We start from the raw sequence: 26,148 nt of genomic DNA on the forward strand, positions 1-26,148 counted from the left end.
TCTATGTTGTTGTTGTTGTTGTTGTTTAAAAAACACTTCCAAATAACTAAAACAGAATAGAATTTTGTTTTCCTCATTTGAAATAATTTATTAAAAACTACAAATCTCAGAGTTTCTTGTACATATGCAGGAGGGACACCTGGTGGGAAACACAAAGCACTGTAAAATAGAGGGAGCAAATGCTCCTGCAACTTCTGGTAGGCCCCAAATATATGGAAGTATCTAATACAGGCATACATGTCCACACACATACATATTGCCATCTCTCATAGTTGCCGTTCATTCAATTTATGCAGCCAGAACCATAAGGAGACAGAAGAAAGGGAACTGAAATAAGCATATCAGCCAAAAATCAAGACACTTACAGGATAATCCTATTATAAATGACCAAAAATTGCTAAACAGGTAGCAAGCTTATAGGACTCTCAGTCTGGATAATACTACTGAAGTGAAGTAACAAAGATAAGCATTTTTACTAAATATGTATTACAATGGTAATTTCAGAATGTAAACAAGTTCTTTTCAAAGTTTATGAGACTGGTATGTAGGGAGTAGAGTACTATGATATGAGACAGCATGTTACAAGTTTTTACTAAGATGAGAAAGCCTCAGGGTGGGGGGGAAAGAATTACAAATTAAGAAAAAGAGTGGAGGGGCACAATGAGAGGAAAAACAGAGCAAAGGAACATCAAGGGTGGGGGAGAGAAAATTACTTGGGTAGATGCATGAAAGAAGAGGACGAACATCTCGAAAGGTATAAAGAAAGGAAGTTCATTGGGTTAGTGGGTGAGCAAGGGGAGGGGAAAATTGGGAAGAGTGGGTCATCAGAGGAAACGATGCCTGAGTGAACAGGAGGGAAAGAGTATCAGGTGGGGTGGGAACTACAGGATTTGTAATCTGTGCAAAACAAATATATTATTCAAAACAAAATAAAAAGTAAAAAGTAAAAAAGGACAAAAACGCAGTGACAGCTTAAAGACTAACTTGTATATTTTTTAATGTGAGCTTTCGTGGACAATTCCACTTCATCAGACATAACAGAAGGAGATATAACGTGGCAAATATTTATGCATAGCATCAAATTATAGATATCAAAATACAGAGATTGTGGTTGGTTGGTTGGTAAGAAAAATCAATGGTGTTAAACATTGCGATGATAGCATCTTTGATATCCAGGTCTTTCATAGGTGTCTACCTCCAGACTAGATCAGATGGAAAGCTCTTTAATCTCTCTAGATTGAGAACGAAGATCAAAGTCCAGCTAAAATGCATGCAGGACTTCCTCTTCGCTGATGATGCAGCTGTTGTTGTCTGTTCTGTTGAAGACCTCCAACAACTTATGAATCATTTTAGTAAGGCCTACCAAGACTTTGGATTAACAATCAGCCTGAAGGAAAACACAAGTCGTGGGCCAGGCTGTGGACTCACCCCCCTCTATTACCACCTTTACACAAGAACTGGAGGTTGTTCATGATTTTGTGTACCTTGGCTCAACAATCTCTAACACTCTCTCTCTAGATGTTGAGCTGGATAAACGCACTGGCAAAGCAGCTACCATGTTCTCTAGACTCACAAAGAGAGTATGGCTTAATAAGAAGCTGACGGCATATACCAAGATCCAGGTCTATAGAGCCTTTGTCCTGAGTACATTCCTGTACTGCAGTGAGTCCTGAACCCATTTTTGGTATCACCTGGCAGGACAAAGTTCCAAACAGAGTAGTCCTGGAACGAGCTGGAATTTTTAACAAGTATGCTTTACTGAAATAGTGATGTCTACGTTGGCTTGGGCACGTCCTGAGAATGGCTGACAGTCGGATTCCAAAAGATCTCCTGTATGGAGAATTAGTGCAGGGAAATCACCCCAGAGGGAGACCACAGCTGCAATACAAAGATATCTGCAAGTGGGATCTGAAGGCCTTAGGAATGGACCTCAACAGATGGGAAACCTTGACATCTGAGTGTTCAGCCTGGAGGCAGGGAGTGCAGCATGGCCTATCCCAATTTGAAGAGACCCTTATTCAGCAAGCCGAGGTGAAGAGGCAGTCCCAAACCTAGCAAAATCAGGGAGCTGGACAGGAGACAGACTGTAACTGTCTTCAGTATGGAAGGGATTGTCACTCTTGAATTGGCCTTCTCAGCCACCATAGATTCTGTTCCAAAATCTCTATTCAGAACACGTTACCATAGTCTCTTGAGACTGAAGGATGCCTACTCTTTCATAAAAGCTTGTGCTGTAAAGAATGGGAGAAACTGTGTTATAAATTAACAATGGTAAAATTACAATGGTAGAGTAACATGAATATTAATTAAATAGGCTATTTTCAGTTGTTGATAAACTCCCCCCCCCCAAACTTTTCTTTGTAATCAGTCTCAATAGTGTGTAAGTTATGCCAGGCAATGGATGATCACAAGAGTAGAATAAAGAATCTATTTTACCTTAGAAATTTCTAAGGTGGATCTTTTGGAGCGGGGGATATCTGGGAGATGCAGTACAGTACAATATTTGTAGGTTTTGTATCCGATCAGGGGCCCAAAAGCCTTGGTTTATATTAAATCCATTGGCGTGTGTGTTTAGCATGATATATATATTTGATCTAAGCTGTTTCTCTCTGGATTCCTGTCCTATAGCTTCTTTTTTCTGGGATGGCCACTGTAGCGTTCAGCCCTGCCCTCACCTGTCCATCACAGCTGAGCAGTGTAAAAGGAGCCAATGAGTGGTGCTAAAGGAGGAGGGGCTGGGATATAAAGGGGGGTGTATGGAGATCTGAGAGATTTGGGGGAGCTTGGTGTGATTATGAGTCTGTGAGGCAGTGAGCCAGTAAGTCAGTGAGAGTAGGGTTCTGTGTATTAGAGAGTTCAGTGAGTGAGAGAGATTGATTAACAACTTGTGATTTACCTATTACTTTTTATTAATCAAATAAACAAGTTTAAGTTTCAAAGAAACACATGTCTCAGTGCATCATTGGTATTGAAACAGCAATACCTGGTGGCAGCAACTTAAGAAGAAGAGTGAGCACCTCCTGGAGGCCTGAGATAATCGAGGCTTCAGTGTATCCACTACATAAACTTTCAAATACTGTACTCTGTGGAATGTCCTGGTAAATTAAAATTATGTGAAACAGGTTTCTCCGTGTTGCGATTCCTGAAGTCTGATTTACAGTATATTCATTGAGTCGTTTGCATAGATTGTCCCACTTGTCCTATGTAGAATGAAAATGGGCATTGTTGGCAAAAAAATTGGCATAATTAGCATTGGTTGACAAACAGGTAAAACTGCCTTTGATATTGTGCATGACATTGTTAGCTCCAGTAATTGTGTAGCTCGAATAAATGTGGTGGTGGAATGGCATCTGGGTTTATAGCAGTGTTTTGTTCCCATCTCTGTGTCAATAGTTGTTTGAGGTTGTAGGGTTGTCTATAAGCCAGTATGGGTCTGCCACCAAGGGCTGGTGAGAGCAAAATGTTCTTGTTGAGGATGAGTTGGAGATCACTTATGAGGCCTGGGAGAGGTCTCAGTTGTGGACTAAAAATGACAACTAGTGGTGTTTGATTATTTTCCCTTATGGGTCTATCCTGTAGTAGGTTGCTTCTGAGTATCCATCTTGCTTTATTAATGTGTTCCTTAAACATATTCTGTCGGTATGTAGCCTGAGGAATGCATTTTGTAAACCCTTGAGTTTGGAATCTCTTATTTTGTGGGTCCGAGCAGATGTGATTGTATCTAAAGGCTAGACTGTAAACAGTTTTGTTGTGTGTTCAGCATGGAAGCTGGAAGCATGCAAGTAGGCATATTGATCAGTGGATTTTTAGTACAGCGTGGTGATAAGATGTCCATGTTGTAGTTTACAGTGGTGTCTAGAAAATGAACTTATTGTGTAGATGGTTGCGGGGTGAGGTTGATGTTCTGGTGAAAGTTAATGAAATATTTGTGGATTTTTTAAAAAGGAATTCCTTTTCATGGGTCCAGATTAGAAAAATGTCATCCATGTACCTCATCATTCCAAGCATCCAGTGAATATAGAATAATGGGGCTTGAAGGGGGCTTTAAGGCCATTGAGTCCAATCCCCTTCCCATCTAAAGGAAACCACTAAAAAATTTTGTTAGAGAAAACTACCCTTTACCCAGAACTTCTGATCAGTCTCAAATTTACCATTTTTAACTAAGGCAATTGAGACAGTGGTGCTCCTGCAACTCTAAAAACTCCTGGATAATGATTAGACTTCATTTCAACTGGCTTTTGGACAGCATATGCAACGGAGATATCTTTGGTCCTCTTGATAAATGATCTACCACTGAGAACTGAAGAAAGGAATGCAACCTTAATAGTATGTCTGGACCTCTCATTAGCTCTTGCTGTCATTGACGATGGTATCCTATTGGACTGCTTTGCTAGATTCAATACTGGAGACATTTTACTGCAGGAGTTCCTATCCTTCCTGTCAAAATGATCTGAAAAGGTGGTGCTGAGGAACACTGGCACCACAGCCTTTTCCGTGTAATATCCCCTCAAAATCTCTACCTTATCCTCCATATTATGTCAAGCTGCTGGGAAAGCTCATTCAAAGGTTTGGAGTGAAGTGCCACTAATATACTGACAATACTTTCAGTCTATTACTCATTGTCACCTAATACTGAGGAAAGAGATATGAATGCTGCTTAAATGCTCAGTGCTGCCTGAGCTCAAGAATGCAGTAAAAAGGTAAAGGTTCCCCTTGACATTTTTAGTCCAGTCGTGTTGGACTCTAAGGGGCGGTGCTCATCCTCTTTTTCAAGCCATAGAGCCAGTGCTTGTCCAAAGACACTTTCCATTGTCACATGGCCAGCGTGACTAGGGAGCGCCATTTTACCTTCCCACCGAGGTGGTACCTATTTATCTACTTGCATTTACATGCTTTCGAGCTGCTAGGTTGGCGAGGAGCTGGGACAAAGCGACGGGAGCTCACTCCGTCGCGTAGATTTGATCTTACAACTGCTGGTCTTCTGACCCTGCAGCACAGGCTTCTGTGGTTTAGCCCGCAGCACTACCAAGTCCCAGAATGCAGTGGATGAGAGTAAATAAGTTGAAAAGATAGAGGTGCTGCCAGTAAACAGAAAGTCGGCCTCAGAGACTGGGATCCAAACTGTTCTATAAAGGAACTTGACTTCACTGTCCCTGGATTTCAGAGTGACAGCAATGATGAGTTTGTCTGCACAACTACAAGAGCTACAACCTGTACTGAAACAACCTAACCTGGCAACAGCCATCCATGCCTTAGTTACATCATGTCTTGACTACATAAATGCAATCTACCCAAACAACGTAGGCATAGTTTCATTAGCATTCCTTAATCATCAGCAACATTTGCTGTGATACCAAAACTTTCTGTATTATAAATTGATATAAATTTCTGGAATGTTTCTGCCCTACACAGATTTGATGAAAGTTGTCATTTATGCAAAGGAAAATTATTTATAGACTATAACCAAAGGAGACATGGAATCTTAGTGGAGTCTTGGTCCTAATTTACCATTACATCATTCACGCTATTCCCAAACTGCAAAAAGATCAAACACATTTATACAGGAAATGGGTCAGTGTGTGCTTTAACTTGCGAATACAGAGCACAAACCTGTAAGAACAAATCCAACCAATAGGAATCTCTGAAGCAAAAGCCAGTTTTGGAGAGAAAAGAATCATGCAATTTCTATACCTGGTAGAAATACTTATTAATGGCAGTTCTGGATCTCAACAGGGTGTGGGATAAGATATAATCCGGACTGTAATCTGTGCATCAGTATGATGTGATTTTTCAAGGGAGTTCAGTTTTATAAAGAGACAATGGCTTCATTTATCCACCAGGCTAATCCAGTGGTTAGTATTGTCTGGTCATGACTTCATATCCCATTTCTTGTTTTGCAAGCTGTGAAGAGATCAGAAGCTTTGGATTCCATTTCCAATTAATTGCTATTGGTTCTTATTGGCCAAACTGGGAACTGTGGTTAACTTTGGTTTATCTGAACAAGCCAGGATTGTAAACCAGACTAATGAAGGGTTTTTATTTTTGTTTAGTTTTTTTGACAAGCCATATTTAGATATATCCACTGTTTGTGGACACAAGACAAGCTGTGGTTAGTTGAAAACAGAATTTTTTTCCATTACTTCTCTGTGGGTTCCCAAAGCTTCAATAGTTTCCATTATGATCCAAATGTAACTTCAACACATCCACCAAATACCTACTCTGTGTTCCATACTTATTATGCCCCTTGCTGTTCACATGAGGAAGTATATGGTTCATTTTCTAAAGCCCATATAAATATCTGAGTGATGTCTTACTGCTCTAGTAAGCATTAGGCTGTAGATCTGGTTTATTTTGCACCCAACCCACAGCTCCTGAGCAAACCCCTTGATATGCAAAGACCAGCCCAATGATATAGTACAGACTGAGTTGCCCACTTCTATAAGAACATGACTTCTTTTAGATCACAGGAGAGGACTATTTAACTAGCATTTTGTTTAGATTGGCCAACCAGATAGATATAGGAAGCTGACCAGCAGGACAGAAGCACAATCACCCACTCTCTTTTGTGCTTCCAGCTGATGCCATTAAGATATATGCTGCCTGGTACCGGAAATAACTAATGACTAGCAACCACCAATAGCCTTAACCTCCTTGAATCTTGTCCCCATAAGCATATTCTGCTTCATTCACCCACAACACCAGCACTGCATAGGAAGCTAAGAAGGGTGTTCAGCTCTGAAGCACCTACTTCCTAAAACACTATTTTCCTCACCCGTCTATTGACATAAGTTGTGCAAAACATACATATATTATGGAAGTCAAACAGATGGGTGTCTCAAGGACAAGACAAGACATTATTGGGTCAGACAGCAGAGTGTAAGGAGACAAAGGGAAACATCTAGCTAAGATATCCAAGGGCAGGGCAGGCAAACTAGTGCCTGTCAGATCACTCTCAAAAGAATGAGCAAAAGCACCCTCTGCCCAGGGGCTACAGTGGGCACCTTGGTAGCTACCTGGGAGAGAGACAAGAGCTGAAAGCCATGTCTATGCCAGCAGAGATACCCTCAGACCAATAATAACAGAGGCAACAAAAGGCTTCAGGACCCCTATAGCACTTGTGGTCTTGCAAAAAGTAAAACTTGGGCAGCCAGTTTCCAGATGAGTGAAAGTGGAGTGCTGTTAAGTTCACTCTTCTGAACAGCTGGATCTATTCTGGCATTAACATGGATCACACAAGAGTTCAGAATTCTCAGTAACCCATTGTTAGGAAATACTATGCCTTTAGAACTTTGACTTCTTAGCTCAAGGCAAGGAAGCTATTTTATCCAGCTATCTTAATGGGGCATAGTGACTGACCCTGCTGACTCACTATGCAGTCATGCCAGCCAGCTTTCATTAACAAGGCCAGGGATTTTATGCCACTGTGCAGGGATGAACTGAAACAAGCTGGAGCCCATTGTTAAGAGGATGGTTTTCCTATCTGACTAATTATAAAGCGCCTTTCTAGACAAAATCTGCATATCCTGATCCACAAGATGGTACTTGAACTATGAGCAGTACCTGCAATGACATTCACGTCCTGGGCCTCTTGCAGGAAGCCCACAATAACATTAAGTATGACGTAATGTGTCATATTTACAGTACTAGCACCTAACCTTTTTCATAATCTTTATTTCCTTGTTTCTGTACGTAGAAAATAACATAGCTTTAGTGTAATTCTGAGATGGGCAATATAGTCTCCAGATATTACTGACCTATAACTTTTATCTTGGAATGGGATCTTTTATCATCATCATTATTAATAATAATATTATTTTAGACTAAAAAAAAACCTTAGTTTTCCATTCTGGGTATTCCACCTGACACACATTTAAATGTGGCTAATCTTGGTCTTTCTCTCCATCCTGCAACCTTCCAAATATGTTTGGTGGGGACATGGGAGAGGGCCTTCTCTGTTGCTACTCCCAACTCCCTCCCACAGGAGGCCAGGCTGGCCCCATCTTTACTGTCCACAAACAGATGATAGATTGGATTGGACTGATGGACATATGGATAGCTGGAAAAGCTTTGAGGCCTAGCGTAGGCTGAGCTCTGCCCTACTTTCTTCTTCAGAAAGGAAGCTCCCAGCTAGCAGTGTGGCAGCTGCTTTTCTGCATAGGGAGCCAGGGCAGAAGTAGGCCTATGCTAAGCTTCAAAAGCCTTCCCTGCTAGGCCTTTTCTCCAAGGGCCTGGGGGATGGGACAATACACTTTTCTCTATCTCTGATGTAACTGAGAGAGGCCCTGCAAAATCCCCAATAAACAGCAACTCCCAAGTATCAGCAAGAAAAGACTGCTTCATTTCATCATCTGTTTATCACCTCACAGGCTTCGTTGACCTTTTATGATTTTCAGGATCGGAGCATACTGTCCTGCTGAACTTACTACTGCATCTCAGAACCAGATTGCACTACTAGGCTGTCATTTATTTTATACCCTGTATCTATCTACTTCCATAAGCATTTCAGGAAAGGACAAGATATTTAGGGCAGAAACTTCAGAAGGACGAAGGCACTCTGCTTAGTTAAATTAAAAAAACAAAACAAAAAACTTGACACTAAGCACACATTTCCTGGATTTAACCGAAGAGTTTTCTGGGGAACCTAGACCTCAGCACACCCACAGCTAGTCACAAATTCCTTGCAATACTGTTATTTTAGAGGCAAACACCCAAAGCATCACATTTTTAAAAGCAAACCTGTACATCTCATTTTTCCCTCAAAAATAAATAAATTGTACCATACTTTGTAATCTTTAGAATACCATTTAGAAGTTTGGGTTTCATTGCTGCAACTTCTTTGCAGAACTTGACCTCCTAAAATAAACCTCTTCCATGGGGAACAAAGAAAATATGAACATTGTTTTTGTATTTTCACTGTACATCCAAGACATTGACCTTAAACAGCAGTCTTAGATTTATCTATGTTCACAACTTGGTGCATTTTAACCCTTGTTGGCACACTTCAGTTTCTTCAACACCAGAGAGACATTTAACAAGTTACATTTCAAGGGTTAAAGTCAGTTTATTTTCTGTCATGGAAGCTGCCAGAGGAGGATTCTCCTGACATTGAAATACTTTCTGAAAAGGAACCCGACATGCGTTGAGTGTCTCTCTGTAGAAGTATTCAGATCTCTTGGTCAGTCTAGATGTCACAGCAATTTCAGTCTAGTCGCTGTCTAGATGAACAGGGTTGTAATCTGGATCATCCTCTTCATCCTCCAACTCTAAATCATCCATTTCCTGGAACAAGGATTCGTCCACTTCCACACTGTTTCCAGCTGGCAGAGATAAAAAAAAGAAAGAAGCAGCTTTCAAAGGGGTAACGTTCTGCCCTGGGTGGCGGATTGGGAGTGTTAGTAACATCCTCTGGCTTGCCTACTTTCACAGCACCTTGAAAGGTGTCCAGAAGCTCTCTTCCACTGGTACTGACCCATTTCTCAACAATACTCCTAGAGGGAGAACGTGGCCCCTCCACGCACACAGAGAGTGACATGTCTGAAGAGAAAGGTCCCGATTCTGTGTAGGCTCTGCAGGTGAGCAAAAGCCTCTCCTCTCTGGACATGTCAATCCTCACCTGCAGAAACTGATGATGGGTGGTGGGGTAAGCACTCCGCTTCCAGTATGCTGCCAAGAAGCAGGTAAGTAGCAACTGAACATGGCCACAGGGAACCTGCAGATGCATTGTGACTGCATATTGATTTCATCTAGGGCTAGAGTTTATTCTTTATGTGAGCTAAGACCATCCAATGATTTATAGCAGGGCTGCAGAACTCATGGCCCTTCAGATGTTGCTGGATTATAAATTACCACCAGCTCTGGCTAAGGCTAATGAGAGCCAGATAACATTAGTCAAACAACACATAGATTGCTAAAAACATTTGCCCTCCTCACTCTATAGAAATGATAGCCTACATGTCCTTTAGATTTCTTCTACATTCTCTCTCTCTCTCAAAAAAAAAAAGGCAATAAAATGCTTATAAGGTGAATTCCACAGTTCCTTCTCTGAATATCGGAACATTCTTTCAATTCTGGACAGATCCTCTGTTCTGACCTGGGATTTTCAATTGCATGTATGGTGGGCATCCTTTATACCCTCTCCAGCTGAAATGGCAGCATGGAAAAGGATTCTGAGGATTCTTGAACTGGGAAATGGGAAGGTGGAAGACAGGAATAAGCATTTGCTCTGCACTCTCCCTTGTTTGGCTCTTTCTGTTGGCCCAGGCTGCTCTAGCTTAAAAAAATCATGGAGTTCTATAGAGAAATTTTGTAACCTAAGATTAATAAAACTGCAATTGTAAAGTTCTTATTTCAGAATGTAAAATATTACAACAGACCAACAGCTAAACCTTCTGGGCTAATGACTTTAACTCATTGCATTTGCAAAATTAAGCATAAATGTTGCAATGAGCATTTACTACAGTCAATGTGTACAGAACTGTACTGTAAGAAATACAGCAGGAGTCATACTGCTGATAGTAATTTCAGCAAAATTATGCTGGATTTCTGATTTACTGCTTAGATTTTGGCTTTGACCATTGTTTCGCCAAAAGTTAAGTTCAAAGGTGAAACTATCATTTGAAATTGCTGGATGAAATTGCTATTCGGCAAACAGACTGGCTAAATCCAGAAACCTGAGATGCACGAATAGATTGCCAGAGATGACCCAGCGTATGTGGTGCCCATGGGACGCTGTTTGAAAAGTCAGGTAGATTATTTCAGCTTTTGAAAACTGCCAATGTTATTAAGGACACATTATTACATTAGCGCTTCCATTTCAGCATATTATGTTTTAGTCATTGCATGACATATATTTTGCTTTCAGTTCAAGCAATCCAAACAAAAAGTGGCCCAAATTCTCCACTTTCCTAAGCACGGGCTTGTCTTGGACCTGCTTAATTTCTGCTTCAACCTGACCAGCTTCCTCCTTCCAATACAGGGTTTTACCACACCAAGAGGTGGGGTGAAGACGAAGACAACAGAAATAAAATAATCTGCCTTCTGTGAGGACGCTATTGAGACTTTGTACTACACAGAGCAAGAACCAGCTTTTTGTTTTCAAAACTGCACAAAACCCTGAATCCTCTTTGATAGCACCAGAGGCAGCATTTAGCCAATTACAAAGCACAGGTTTTGATTGTGATTTGAAACACTACAATTTAGAGCAATTAAAATAGAGTAAATGAAAAAAAAAATACCTTCTTCCAAAAACTGAATGTCAGATGTGTCAAGATTATGATCTGTCTCAAACAGCTGTTTTCCTGTAAGAAATATTTAATATTGGATCAGACACAGTTACTAGAATTAAAATGATAATAAATTTGTTCAGAATATTTATCATGTTTCCTAATATCTGTAACAAAAACTTAAATCTTCAAACTCTTGTTTACTACCATTTTACAGACTGATAGCTCGGTGGTTTAGATATCTGGCTGCAAAGCTAGAGGTTGAGAGTTTGATTCTCACTGTGTCTTCTGGCAGAAGAGCCAGCCTGTGTGGCCTTGGGCAAGTTGCACAGCCCCAGGGCACCCCCAGAAGAAGGGAATGGTAAACCACTTCTGATTACTCTACCTAGAAAACCCTGAAAAGGGTTGCCAGAAGCAAGAATTGACTTGATGCCACATGATGATTTTATCAATCATTACTGCTATTATGGTTACTTCTGAAGGTCCATGGATGTGTATTTTGAACAGCCCTGTGAAGGACAAAGGGCTAGTGTGCCGTCCCTCAGCAGAGGATAGACAGGAGACATCCAGATGTGTAGAGGGAGAACTCATAAAGGAAGATGAAGTGAGGGGGGAGAAGGCGATAGAGCTATCCTTGGTGGAAGAGAAGGAGGGAGACAAAGGGGAGGAGCAAGATCTCATATTATGGGAGGAGGTTATAAAAGGGGAAGAAGAAGTGTGGGAATTTAGAGTGGAAGCAGGCATGAAAGAAAGAAGCAGAAGAGACAGTGCAGTGCAAATGGATAGTTCAGAAGGACAAGCTAATAAGGTCTGTGACCTGCTGAGAGACTTTCCAAACCTCAAGATGGGGAGGATTGTTACTGGACCCCTCATCTCCCAAGGTTGACCGGAGTGTGGTGAAGCCACTAGAATGGACAGTCGTGGTTTACCCCACAACCAAAGTGGAGGGAGGAAGGTAATCTGCCCCAGTTCCACTTGCAACACCCCACCCATGGAGGGGGATTGGGCGGGGCATCCGTGCTGTGGGACGGTGTGCGCTGTGAGGCTGACCGTGAGCGCTTTGGTCCAGCCCCGATGTGAGGAGTGAAATATTTATGCCAGAATCAAAGATACTGAGTTATGGAATGATTCCGGAGTTAAGTAGTTTTGATCCATTTTGTTAATCGAGGCACTGAAGAGAATAAAGTTGTTGAAGAGTTCAAATCGCCTCCATTTCTCATTCCCACCAAAATGAAGGAACCGTCACCAGTTTCTGAAGAACCCTATCACAAGCCCCCAACTCACACTGATCGGCAACCTTCTTTTACAGCTGAAAAGAACTTCCTACTCCTTTGGCATAGCAGATTTAGGCTCCATGCTCAGAAGAAAAAAAGCAGAAAGTGCCTGCAGCACACCGAAGGTCTTGGTGTAAATCTTTGGGTCCTTGGTCTCATAAAATGACAACCTTAAGACAACTGCCACAGCCTACCTGTTAGTTTATTTTTGCCAGACTGTTCCTCTTCTTTCATCTTCTTTCTTTTAATTTCTAAGAGCTCTGCATCAAATTTTGCCTTCCAGTTTAAGAAGTTTTCAATGGTGACTGGGGTGCCATGGAAACATTGCTATACATACAAGGAAAATATGTATAATTAAGATCAATTCATAAAAACAAAATCAAGAATATGCAAGCCTTTAATATTTAGCCTTCAAAAAGCAAAACCTGACACTAAGGAAAGTGGCTTAATATCTCATGATGGATTTTTGGGGGGAGAAATTTCTCCAAGCATGAGAGAATAGTATCTGCTCTGGCTTCTACTGATTCTATATTGCACGCCCAATAGCCAGCTTTGCTGAATTAAGAACTATTATATCTTCTTTCACTTATCTCTTTTTTACCTTACTAGTGTATCTGGAGACATCCCCACCACCACCAAGGTGCCAAGTCTGCAAGCATTTTAAACATTACCTTTACCTTTTCTGCCTCCTCTGCTTCTTTTTCCTTCTGTTTCTTTTCCTCTTCTCTTCTTGTTTTTATTTGATCCACTATTTCATTTAATTTCTCTTGTACAGCCGATACTAATGTAAAAATCATAACCATACCCAAGTTCTCCTCTGCCTGAAACAGAGAGAGCACCTCTACTCAGTATGTAATCCGGCATAGCATATATATATATATTCGTGCATTCTGACTTAAAAAGCATTTTCCAAAAGAAAAACAAAGTGATCTCCAACAACATATGAACTGAAAACTCATGTAACAAATCTTTTTCTCCTCTGTCCATTACCTTCCACCATGTTCACCAAGTCCTCACAACAGCATGGAGAGGTGGGGAGGGCAGAGGGGAATTACCAGCAAGGGCACCCACTTGCAATGTTGGACACAGTCCATTGACTGAAAAATCCAAACGAGGTAAAGGCTTCCAGATGAAAAAAAAAGCTTTGTTCCGTCAAAAAGGACAACTTCCACTTTATTATTTATACTCAGACTCTTGTCCAAACTGCAACTTCCAGCAGGTAAAAAACCAGCCTTCTGCCCATCTTTGGAGTCTCAACTACGCTGGTAAATTGAAACAACCCAGCACAGAATGATGCTGTCCCTGGCACTGATGCCACACTTGAAGGAGCAGCCAAAAATCACTTAGAAAACTCCACATTTGAATTTATGCAGCTATCATCTTTCAAAACAACAAGAGATTTAACGAGAAACCACCACCACTTATGAAATATATATGGCAACCCTTTGTGAAAATATATACAGTGGTGCCTCGCATAGCGAGGTTAATCCGTTCCGGATTAACCTTCGCTATAGCGAAACATCGCTGAACGGGGCAGGAAAAGCCACTGGAACGCATTAAACATCGTTTAATGTGTTCCAAAAGGCTCCTTTACTCACCGTTCAGCGATGTTCCAGGATGGCCGGCAGCCATTTTTGCGCCCTCGTTAAGCGAGGGGAGGGCGCAAAAACGCTGCGCACGGCCATTTTGGGGCTTCCGGCGGCCATTTTGGACCCACCGAACAGCTGATCAGCGGGTCGCAAAGCGAAGGTCGGTAAGCGAACCGCTTACCGACCTTCGTAGAGCGAGTTTCGCCCTATCTAAAACTCGTTGAGCAATCGCATTAGCGATCCCAAAAAAGGGATCGCTATGCGATTTCGTCGTTGTATGGTGTGCTCATTAAGCGAGGCACCACTGTAATCTACTTCCACATCTCGTCAAACTCTCAGTTAGGATTCCTGGAGAGTTGGAAGTGAAGGGTTTTTTTTTCCAACTTTTCAGTGCAAATCTATCAGCTTCAAAGTCCATAAGCAAAAGTTTCGGAGTTTGCACTCATTCTGATTTTGCTAGTAATAGTGTAATCCTCTGTCAGATGTGCAGGAGTTTGTCTCAGGCCTTCCCATAAAGAAAAGGAATGAAGAGTAGATGAACCACATTTTAAGAAATAAACTAAAATCATCAACAACGAAGTATATAACATTACATATTTGACACTATTCTTGAGTTTGGAAAAAAAAAACCCCTTAAATATCACAATTATAGCCTTTATTCCCCATTTGTGAAGCATATCAACTTCTCTACACAGAGCAATAGCTGGACTTATTGTCTCTTTTTAACAAATGTACTGTTGACATCAAGATGATCCTGTTTGGTTTGAATACTGCTTACCTGTTCTTGCAATAATTTCAGCATGTCTGTAATGTCATTATCTTCTAAATTCTCTTGTGAAAACAGCTCGTAGAGTGGGGCTTCATCTGGATACTTCTCCGCATATGTGAATTTGAGGGTTGCTTCAACAGCTAAAGTGGAACAAGAAACCTCTGGATCAAATTTCCAATTGAAGCAACTGACATTTCACATCATTCATCTATAAGCCACAGCAGCCTGGCCCACAAGCTCCACTTCATATGAGTGGCAGGTACCTACTGCTCAACAGCTGCCCCTGCAAGTGGGAGTGGCTGAAGAAAGCACAAACCTTCTGTGCATGATTTGTTCAACCTGATGTCAGGTGCTCTGACAAAGGTTTGTCACCAACTGGAGTCACAGTGGCAAAAACGAGCCACAATTTAGGAACCTGCTTCACTGGATAGGAAATGGCAGATTGCTGCTTCCATGCACAATAAAAATACCACAAGAGAGCTACAGGTTGTTTTGCTACACTCATGGGAAGTGATGGTGAAGTGTGCATCAGCCTGTCAACTCATCACTGTGATGTCTGCATACAGCTCTACATCTCAAATGATTCATTCCAACATATTCTGCTAAAATCTCAAGCAAAAAAAGCAATCTGAAAGATACTTTAAACAGGAGCTTGTCTGATCTACATGCTAAGCCCTTTGTGCAAGAGTTCACTTCTTGCATCCTGTAATCTCCCCCCTCTCCCACTGCAATCTTTTCGTGTGTGTGCAGTTTTCAGGATGGTGAGAACATAAAAACACTTTGCCAAACATGTGCATGTGCACTGAAAGAAGCTACCCAAGAAATTATTGCTGTTTACTGGGCTAATTACATGGGTCCAAACAGATGGCTCTATCAAAACACAACATGCAGCTATTCTGATTTTTCCTTGTGTGTGCGCGCGCGTGTACAAAGAAGACAGGGGTGATGGCAATTAGGGAGAGGTGAAAAAAAGTTTCAAAGGGACAAGCATGTCATGTGGACCCCCCTATACAATTCCATAAAAGAAGCATGGAAAATGCACAGAAAAAAAAACCCAGAAGCACCCAGCATACATTAAAAGAACTTTCTCAAAACATTTTACCATGTTTCCCAGTCTACTCCTGGAAATTTGCTGCATGAACGTGGAGGTTGGAATCTGAGCAACATACTGTTCTTCACTGCATATAGTTTTTATAAAACATGTAGATTGTTCTACTCTGCTGAAATGTCCAGCTTTCTCCTTTAAAAAACTCTCAAGGAGGGATTCCAATCTCTGTTTTATGTACTATTTCCAAATAAAGCTCCATACAGAAATCAAAGATTTCCAGCTTATCTTTATCAAACAGTTTATAATTTTCACCTTCAATGGCTGGTTGGATAGTTCAGTATCTGGCTGCAGAGTTCAACTGCCCACTGTGGCAATTCCCAGGAGAAGAGCCAGCCTATATATAGCAGTGGCTCCCAACACTGGGTCCCAGATGTTCTTGGACTATAATTCCCAGAAATCCTGGCTAGTACAGCTAATGTGAAGGCTTCTTGAAGTAGCACGACTGCAAGGCATCCCCACAAAAAGGGATGGTAAACCCCTTCTAAATATTCTTTACCTAGAAAACTCTGCAAAAGGTCACCTCTTTTTATCTCAATATTTAATGAAACTCAACTTACTTTCACCATTTTCTCCTGCTTCAGATGTCACTGTGATTGTGAAACTTGTGGGGTTTTCTGATAACACTATTGAGGAAAGAAGCAACAATGAGTTTCAGAAAATTCTCTCTTATGTCAATTGAAACTGGCACGTACATTTCCTATAAAGTTAAACAGCCTCTGATATCTTCTTGAAACAGACAAGTTAAAAAGACAGTATGTAAAAAGCTGCCTTCCCCCTTTAAATTGCTATACAACCAACAAGTGACTTCTCAGCCTGAACCAGACAGGGTCACTGTGTTAAAATCCACAATTTCCTGGAGTACAGCAGAAGTGTGTGACTTTTACCAAGACCAGAGAGAATGCCTGAATACACGTTCCCTGCAGGAGAATGAATAGTGAGGTCTCCGCTCGCTCGAGAAGTTAACTGAGCAGAGCAGCCACTTTGCCCCAAAAGGGAAGGAAGGGATTATAATTCATGATCATTCCAGCCCCTTCTTCCAACCTCCAGCAAGATCGCCTCTGCAAGGTGACAGGGCCCTCGCGTCGCCCCAAAATCCTGGCAGCAGCTGCTGAAAATGCATGAGGGGGGGCGGCGGAGTGGGAAGAGGAAGAGGAGGGCGGCAGCATTTTTTTTTCTCCGATCGTCTGCTGAGAAGCCCGGACGGAAGGAACGCGAAAGGGAACACAGAAGGAGGAGGAGGAGGAGGAGGAAAGGAAATCTCCAACTCTTGTCACATGTCGGGGGGGGGAGGGAAACTTGCAACAGTCACCCCAGAGGCACGGCGGGCGCCCAGCCCTGCTTTACCCACGCGGAGCTGCCCCACCTGTAAAGGAGTCTGGGTAAATCGACTCCAGGGCCTCGAGCTCGTTGCGCTGCTCCTCCCCGTAATCGGTCATGATCCCCCGCGGCCAGCCATGAAACGCCCGGGCCCCGCAATCGCCTCCGCCAGCAGAGGGGGAGCCGCCACGCGCGCGCCAGGGACGGAGGGAGGGAAGGAGGGAGGCAGGACCGAAGGCGACGCGGCGGCACAGCCCAGGCCAGGTTACGCATGCGCACCGCCCCGGCTTGCCTCGCACGGCCGCCGCCTTTCGCTGCCTCGTCCAGTCGCAACTCTCTGGTCTGGAATGGAATCCGTGGTGCTGCCGTTGATTGATCGTGCCTGCAGCCAAAAAAATAAAAATAAATTTTAAAAAAGCGGCCAGAAGGCTGCTCTCGCTCCCTTTCTCTCTCTCTCTTTTTAGTCCTCCTCTAAGAAGCCGACAGGAATTTTGGGGCTGGGAGGGATCGCTTCTTAGTGGGGGAGGTCAGATTATAAAGCTGGTCTCTCTGTAGTTTCCCGTTTTTGGAAAGTGTGTTGGGGGGGGCATCTTCGTGGCTCATAGACTGGGACCGGACGAGCACCACCTCCCTCACCGCCCTGTACTAGGAATGACTTGTCAGGCAGTGATTCACGCAGGGGCTGGGGATTGCTTCGGGAGTTGTGTTCACACGCGATGCAATGCCATAGCTCCCTTCACGCCATAGACCCCCTTCCTTCCTTCCTTCCTTCCTCTGGTCCCTCCTATGCCCTTCCTTTATGGTTCACTGTCAAGCAGCCTCTCCCAGAAAAGGTGTCAGCATTCCAAAGTTCTTACACGTACCAAAATACCACCTACTATGGGAACAACTTTTGTTTCATCTGGGTTGTTTGTGTTTTGTCCGCAATTTTTTTTATTGAGAGACAATCTAGCGCTAAACTAATCTTATCAGTTTTTGTTGTTGTTTAGTCATTTAGTCGTGTCTGACTCTTCGTGGCCCCATGGACCAAAGCATGCCAGGCCCTCCTGTCTTCCACTGCCTCCCGGAGTTGGGTCAAATTCATGTTGGTCGCTTCGGTGACACTGTCCATCCATCTCGTCCTCTGTCGTCCCTTTCTCCTCTTGCCTTCCCACTTTCCTAACATCAGGGACTTTTCCAAGGAGTCTTCTCTTCTCATGAGATGGCCAAAGTATTGGAACCTCAGCTTCAGGATCTGTCCTTCCAGTGAGCACTCAGGCTTGATTTCCTTCAGAATGGATAAGTTTGTTCTTGCAGTCCAGGGGATTCTCAAGAGCCTCCTCCAGCACCACAATTCAATTTTTCCGCAGTCAGCTCTCACGTCCATACATCACTACAGGGAAAACCATAGCTTTGACTACACATACTTTTGTTGGCAGGGTGATGTATCTGATTTTTAATATGCTGTCTAGGTTTGTCATCACTTTCCTCCCAAGAAGCAGGCATCTTTTAATTTCGTGGCTGCTGTCACCATCTGCAGTGATCACAGAGCCCAAGAAAGTAAAATCTGTCACTGCCTCCATATCTTCCTGATAAGGTAAAATAGTGCTAATTTCATATTCAAGTCTTCAAAAAAAAACTTATCATCTATGAGTGTGGGATCTGGTGCTTCTGTACCTACAATTCAGAAAGCCAGGAAATGGCCCAATATTGCTGCACAATATCTTGCCCATGTTGCTGGCAGGAAAAAAGATGCCAAGCTTTACATAGCAAACATCGGACACATCAATGGCAGCAGCAGTCAAGGTGGACTACAGAATATAATTTTTTGCTCACTACCATTCACACCTTGGTATATGTTAATGGTGTGGCCTTTCCATGGCACACTATGACACTGGTATATGGACACAAGCATGAACATGGGGCCCAAAATCCACAGTAACATGATAGTAAAGAGATGGCATAACTGAAGTTATACATCAACATCCTTCTCTGCCTGTCTGTTGGGGGTGCATCATGGAATTCAGTAAATGCATGTGGAGTCTTCAAGAAGCTTGCAGTGGAGTTTGCTTCTCTCCCTCTTCTTTGCTTCTCTCCAGCCAGCCATGCCCTCTTCATGATAGCCTGTTCCATTTCCTATCCTATTAGTGCTTCAGTTTTCTTTGTCAGCTGTTAAGTCAGCATTTTATTCTTGAGGAACATGTTCACTCCTCATGGAGTTGCTCTGTGACCTAGTTTCATTTTTCCCTTACCTTTTTCCTTAAAATACTCCCCTTCCTTTTACAATTACAGCTTTTGCTGAGTCCCTCTGGGTATTTTATAACGTGCTTAGATGTATTCTTACAGAAAAAATTGTCTGGATGCTAGTTTGAAGTTACTAAAACATAATTTCAGGATGATAGAATGATCATAGTAATGGAGTTGATATCAGCCTTTTAAAACAGGTCAGCAGAAATTTCTCATAAAGAGATGACGTGGAGTGAGGATTCTCACCAGCAGTATTTTGTTTGCCTAAATGTGGTATATGATAACAGGTTAGACTTACCTAACAGGGAGAGGCACATTTCAGATTATTTGAAGGTATTTGGAAATGTCACTGAATAGCTTTAGGGGCGCATTAATGGCTATGTTTAGTCCCATTGAAATGGATGGGATTTACATGTTTTTAGGTGCAGATAGGATCGCTTCATTTTGATTTTGTTCCAGCACACATGATCGCTGGGATTGAACCAAAGCAGATTACTTAAGCTTTCAATTTATCTATTTTGTTAAGTGGCTTACATAGACAGCTTAAGCCACTTAACAATATTGGGAAATTGAAAGCTTCCTCTTTCCTCTATAGAGAAGGAGAGGAAGCAAAGATTGTTGTTGTTTTTAAAGCCTTGTAGGGCAATGCTGATGTGCTATGTCTTTAAGACTATATTTTTTAAAAATTGAAAGCTTCCTCTCAGAAGAATGAGGAAGCAGGAGATAATGAAGAAGAGGATTGTATTTCCTTCTTTCCTTCCTTCCATTTAAAGGGAGATAGATGGGCCAAACAGGGTTGCTTGAGGTGAGGTGTACTTTTCTAACTCAAAATACCTGGTTGCACCAAATGGCATACTGTCTCTATGTGACGTTAAATGACCCTATTTAGCTTGATTCAGCCTAGTCCAATTTAGCTAAGCCCTCTGACACTGTGTGTGACATGATCTAATACTCTTTGCTCCACTAATGTTTTCAGAATGGAAAGGAAATAGACAGCAGCTGTGCTTTAGAAGTAGCCAACTGGCAGTGTAAGGTAAAATTGAAAGAGATGATTCAGCTTTCAAGAGGACCTAGTTATCCTCAATGTAACTCATTGATTTTCTAATAAGGAAAAATCTCTTAAAAAATTAGCATCCCTCTGTAACCAACAAAATATTCTTTTAATGACAAGTATATATTGGATGCATTCCCCTTCACAGATTGCTGCCTTGTCATAGCAAAGGGGCTTAGGAGTAATTCAGAGAAGCTATGGGCTATGCCATGCAGGGACACCCACGACGGACAGGTCATAGTGGATGCGTTAATTGCTTCTTTTAACTCTGGAACTAAGGTGAAAGGTTAACACTGAAACACCAGGCTAAAATACATCTATCCTGTGTACAGGATTTGATCATGCACCAAAAACAGGATGTGCTGACAGTCAGAGCTAGAGATGGGCATGAAACATATGAAGTGCTCCGCATGGTATCACAGATACTGCATGTTCACTTCCCTGCCCACCAGCCGGCTGGCCCACTCACAATCCATTGCACACCACCAGGGTCCTCTTTCTCCGGCGTGACTTCAGTCTGAGCAAGAGCTTGGGCTTCCCTTCTCTGTCTCCTCTGGTAGCCAACCATTCAACAGTTGCACAGGGAGGTTACCTGTCCCACCTTCTAGTCTGAGTGGTCAGTTGCTGGAGGAGGTGGGAAGGAGTAGCTGGAGCTCCTGCCTGGACTGGAGAAAGAGGAGCCTGGTGGTATGCAGTGGGTTATGAATGGGCCAGTCAGCAGGGTGGGGTGGGGGAGGGAGCACTTTGTACAAAGGGGTATGACTCAGTTTGTGCCCATCTATAGTCGGAGGTGAATAAAACACAAAAATAGGAAATAAAGCAGAACCAAACATTTTGAGAATTGGCCCAGGAGACAGAAAAGAAGCAGGAGTGGCTCACTGAGTTCTGTGAAGCCAGCAATCTACTTCTTAGAAATGCATGCTTCCAGCAACTAAATAGATAATTGTATCTGTGGATATCATCATCAGATGTCCAATGCAGAAATCAAATACACTATATAATTAGAAGCAGGAGGTGGAGAAAATCTGCTCTCTCTGCAAAAAGGGTAGGGGACAAACATGCAGAAAAGGAAAAGAAAAAAGACCAGGAGCAGACCACGGACTGTTAATGCCAAAAAAACAAGAACAGTAAAGGTTAAGAACAGAAAAACAACCATAGTACAGTACAAAAAAATAAGTAAATAAAATGAAAGAACATTCCTAGGGAATCTAAAAACCATGGAAAGAACACAGTTCCATTAGTAATCTCTATTGGACGTGCACCAGAAGATTTGTGGAATGGGACCAAAAATATAATCAGGGAAGAATACAAAAAAGGATACTGTATTACTGTAGCTGAGAGAGAAAGAGAGAGGGGCCTTGATGGATGATTGTTGAAATTCTTGAAACAGAACAACAGATGAAAATAATGTGACAGAAATAGGGTCAACATCCTAAATACAGTTTTTCAGCGATTTGCACATAGGGACAAGGAGCTTTTTTTTAAAAAAAAAAATCATAGCAGTGGGCAACCAACAAAGGAAAAACAGTTGACCTCTTCTGCAGGATCCAAAAAAGCAAAGGCAGGTTCAAACCAAGATTAGGAATGCCAAACGATCAAAGGTGAGTATATGAATTACTGAAGAACTAAATAAAAGGGATGCAAGAATCACAAATTCCTTTGAGGAGGAACCCTGTGACAAAGAACCTGGAGTTTTACAGCACAAAGTAAAAACTGGGCTCGAAGCACTTAGAACATATAAATTATCAGGAGTAGAGAAGAACATCCCAACAAATAAGGAAGAGAAAACCATAGCCCGTAGACTGGAAACATTCAATATTTTTTCCAATCACAAAGCAAGCACATGCCAAAAATTGCAGTCACTGTAAGACTGTTGTGTTAATTTCTCATCCAGGCAAAGTGGTGCTCTAAATTTTGCAACAGAGGCTTTTACTACATATGCAGTAAGGTAAAGGTAAAGGTTCCCCTTGACATTTTAGTCAGTCGCGTTCGACTCTAGGGGGCGGTGCTCATCCCCGTTTCCAGGCCGTAGAGCCAGCGGTTGTCCGAAGACAGTTTCCGTTGTCACGTGGCCAGCACAGCTATACACGGAATGCCGTTTACCTTCCCACCAAGGTGGTACCTATTTATCTACTCGCATTTTACATGCTTTTGAACTGCTAGGTTGGCGAGGAGCTGGGACAAAGCGATGGGAGCTCACTCCGTCACATGGATTCGATCTTACAATCCAAAATTATTGGCGCCCTTAACTTAATATTTTGTAGCACCCCCTTTGGAAAAAATAACTGAGATCATTCGCTTCCTGTAACCATGACTGAGTTTCTTACACCTCTCTTCTGGGATTTCGGACCACTCTTCTTTTGCAAACTACTCCAGAGCCTTCAGATTTGAAGGATAACTTCTCCCAACTGCTGTTTTGAGATCTCTCCACAAGTGTTCTATAGAATTCAGATCTGGACTCATTGCTGGTCATTTCAGAACTCTCCAGCGCTTTGTTCGTAAGCATTTCTGAGTGCTTTTTGAAGTGTGTTTCGGATCATTGTCCTGCTGGAAGACCCATGACCTCTGGTGGAGATGCAGCTTTCTGACACTGGCCATTATATTGCGCCCCAAAATTCTTTGGTAATCATCACATTTCTTGATACCGTTCACACAGCCAAGGCATCCAGTGCCAGAAGCAGTAAAGCAACCCCAAAACATCTCTGACCCATGGGCTGTAAACCTCTTGATGATATTGCACACAGTGGACACAGGAACATTAAGATCTCTGGAGATGGACTTGTTGCCTTGAGATTGTTGATGTTTTTCCACAATTTTTTCTTTCAAATCCACAGACAACTCTTTATATTTCATTCTTTTCTTCATGTTCAGTGTCACACACAACACAAATTTGAGTCAACTTTTCTCCATCTTAACTGGTTGCAAGTGTGATTACTATATTGCCCACACCTCTTACTTGCAACAGGTGTGTCTAAATATAAATTAAAGGAGCATCACATGCTTGAAAAGCAATGATTTCTTACAATTTAGACAGGGTGCCAATAATTTTGGCCAGTGCATTTTTGGGTTTCTATGTGGGATTGTATCAGATTCAACTTTTCTTCTCTGTTTGTTGTGTTGTTCCAACCTAAACCAAAGAAATGAACATGTGAGTACCAAAACATTTGCAAATGCAACAATTTTCTGAGAGAAGGGTTTCATTTTCTGACAGAATTGAAGGGTGCCAATATTTCTAGCCATGACTGTAAGTGAAGTACAACAACATTTTAAAATGTTCATTATCAGTCTTGAAATATTTGCAGATAGGATTTCTCCAGAACTTTATTTCTGCAATTTTAAAATCTCTGTTCCTTACATCACTGGTACATTATTTAATTCCTTTTCTTTAAGTTGCAGTAAGACCCTACTCCACTGATTTTATCCAAAGAAAAACAATCATTTCACCCTGTCAGTTAGCTTTCAAATGAACACATCCTTGCTGTGCTTTAATTTTTAACTTGGAAAATGCATTAGTAAAAAAACAAAGGTTGAGAGAATAGTGGAACATCAATACTGTTGATACGGCCAATATTCTTTAGTGGGGTTGCATTACCAGCTTGCAGATATCTTGACAAGCCCTTTGGGAAGGATCATATCACCCTCAGTAAACAAAATAAAATTGTATCTTTGGAAGGAATAGTGAATCTTGCAGTTTTTCTCTCTTGGACTTGGGAAAAATAATGACATTTTGCTATATCCAACAAGATTTCTCTGTGTGATTTTTATTTCCTCATATACCTCACAGGAAATCCAGCAGGATTATCCAGATATTGTGGGGAGGGTGGTGATAAGAAAGACTGCACTGCATAGAATTATTACAGTTCTTGCACAGAATGGCATCTTCCTGCACAGGATTCATCTGAAAAGAGAAATTTTGCAAGTACTTGTAATATTGCTAATCTACTGTCCATCATAAGAGACTGTGTTAGATGAAGGTGAGGGCACAGTGAACGGTAATGTTTTTATAGCGTGATTTTATTTCAGAATTGGTCCTGCTGTTTAATGCTTTTAGCTCCCAAGTACATGTATTGTACTGAACCTGCTGTAATATTTTTAAAGAATAAATTATTTATTTAGGAATCGCTATAGAAGCATTCATCATCTGAAAGAGAATTTCAGGGCAGTATACAACTCCCCCCCCCCAAGCTATTCAGTATAATGAAAACACCACATAATTACAGTAAAACTGAAGGACCTAAAAACAAAAATAGAAATTGAAACCTAAAATTTAACATAGTTAAACACCCCAGAGGTTGAATTTGTTGCAGACATTGACCAACAATATAGTCCTTCTAGGATATTGTGACATGCACTAGTTAGCTGTGCTTCCATTGTCAGCTCTTGCCATTTACAGTTTTTTTAAAAAAATTATAACCAAAAAAAATCTATTTTGGGCATAGACCCCATTAATCAAGCTGTAGACTACAAGATGTTGTGGGGTTTGTTTGTTTTTTGTCAAAGTCAATGTAATGTGTTGGGGCAAGAAGTGTCCCCAGTTTTTGGTGAGGTGAAGAAATGGTGGATAAGTGCTTTTGTCTGTAGCTTGGTCTCTGCAGTTGTTTTGTAATTGTGTTTGTTTGGGAATATGGTGGGGCTAGATCGTCATGACACAAAAACATGTCCCTTCCATGGGACATGTTTCCCTTATTGTTTAGTTCATTCAATCATTTGTCTTAATGTTTTATCCTCTTTTCTTTAATAATAGTCGTTAATAACACATTATTAACAAGTCTTTAATAATATTCGTTAATAATAATCGTTAATAACAAAATACTAAAAGCATGTTGGTGACCAAGATTATTCCTGTGTTTTTGGGCTGTGGGTGTTAAATCAAACAGACGTATGTGCAAAAACAAACATTCCTTTGATTTAGGGACGGTTGTATACTACTACACAATACACTGGTAGTCTCAGTGAGATAGCACAACACCCCACGATGCCAGTACAGTACAAGGTCAGCAGCAGGTCTGCTTTTCTGCCAGAAGGAACTCCGAAGGCAGGGTGCCACCACAAAGAAAGTTCTCCCCTTTTGTGGACGAGAAGTGTTCTTGCAGAAGGAGCACCCAGAAGAGCCCCCTCTAATCTTAACGCTCAGTCAGCTTGACAAGGAAGGAGGTTTTCCTCCAGTTCTTTGATCCAAGCCATTCAGGTACTTTAAGAAAGCATCAACCCCCAAGGGAGCCCAGTGTTGATGTAACCGAAAGGTAGGGTCCCATGTATGCAAAGGAGTGTAGCTGTGTATTGGGATTCAACCCTGGGCTCCCTCGTACATACATGGGACTCTACCTTTTGGATACATCAACAATGGGCTCCCTTGTGGGTTCAAAGGGAGATTACAAGACATTATCAAAAGAGGTATTCTATTTAGGATCTAAAGAGTTGCATACTGTCTTTGTCTCTTCTCTAGAAGCTCAAAGATGGCCTAGGTCTGTTGCATCCTAAGGCAGGCTGGAAGCCTGTTCCCTTAGGATAAAATATAATCTTAGTCTACAATCCTTTACAGACAGGTCTGAGTGTATACTTTTGTTTCTTTATGGGGAAAGGATTCACTTC

At 41.8% G+C, this 26,148-nt stretch overlaps 2 protein-coding genes across 5 annotated transcripts in view; both read right to left on the reverse strand.

The window, feature by feature from the left end:
- The window catches only part of LOC144586492 (uncharacterized), a 1,082,363-nt gene that overhangs the window by 101,255 nt on the left and 954,960 nt on the right, over positions 1 to 26,148 (reverse strand). The gene's annotated exons all lie outside the window — the stretch shown is intronic.
- RWDD1 (RWD domain containing 1) lies at positions 8,892 to 17,546 on the reverse strand. 4 transcript variants are annotated; one of them, XM_072997566.2, is made up of 7 exons: positions 17,326 to 17,546; positions 16,520 to 16,585; positions 14,864 to 14,994; positions 13,168 to 13,317; positions 12,691 to 12,823; positions 11,235 to 11,297; positions 8,892 to 9,317 (listed from the first exon to the last, which is right to left on the reverse strand). In XM_072997566.2, exons 1-7 carry the CDS (start codon positions 17,396 to 17,398, stop codon positions 9,205 to 9,207), a joined length of 729 nt encoding a protein of 242 aa, XP_072853667.1. In that variant the 5' UTR covers positions 17,399 to 17,546; the 3' UTR covers positions 8,892 to 9,204. The 4 variants fall into 4 exon arrangements, with proteins under 4 accessions (XP_072853667.1, XP_072853664.2, XP_072853676.1 ...); XM_072997563.2 differs by lacking the exon at positions 17,326 to 17,546 and adding an exon at positions 17,004 to 17,203; XM_072997575.2 differs by having other exon boundaries at positions 9,042 to 9,317; positions 13,174 to 13,317; positions 17,326 to 17,536.

This window comes from Pogona vitticeps, chromosome 1 (genome assembly GCF_051106095.1).
Source record: "Pogona vitticeps strain Pit_001003342236 chromosome 1, PviZW2.1, whole genome shotgun sequence".
Taxonomy (NCBI): domain Eukaryota; kingdom Metazoa; phylum Chordata; class Lepidosauria; order Squamata; family Agamidae; genus Pogona; species Pogona vitticeps.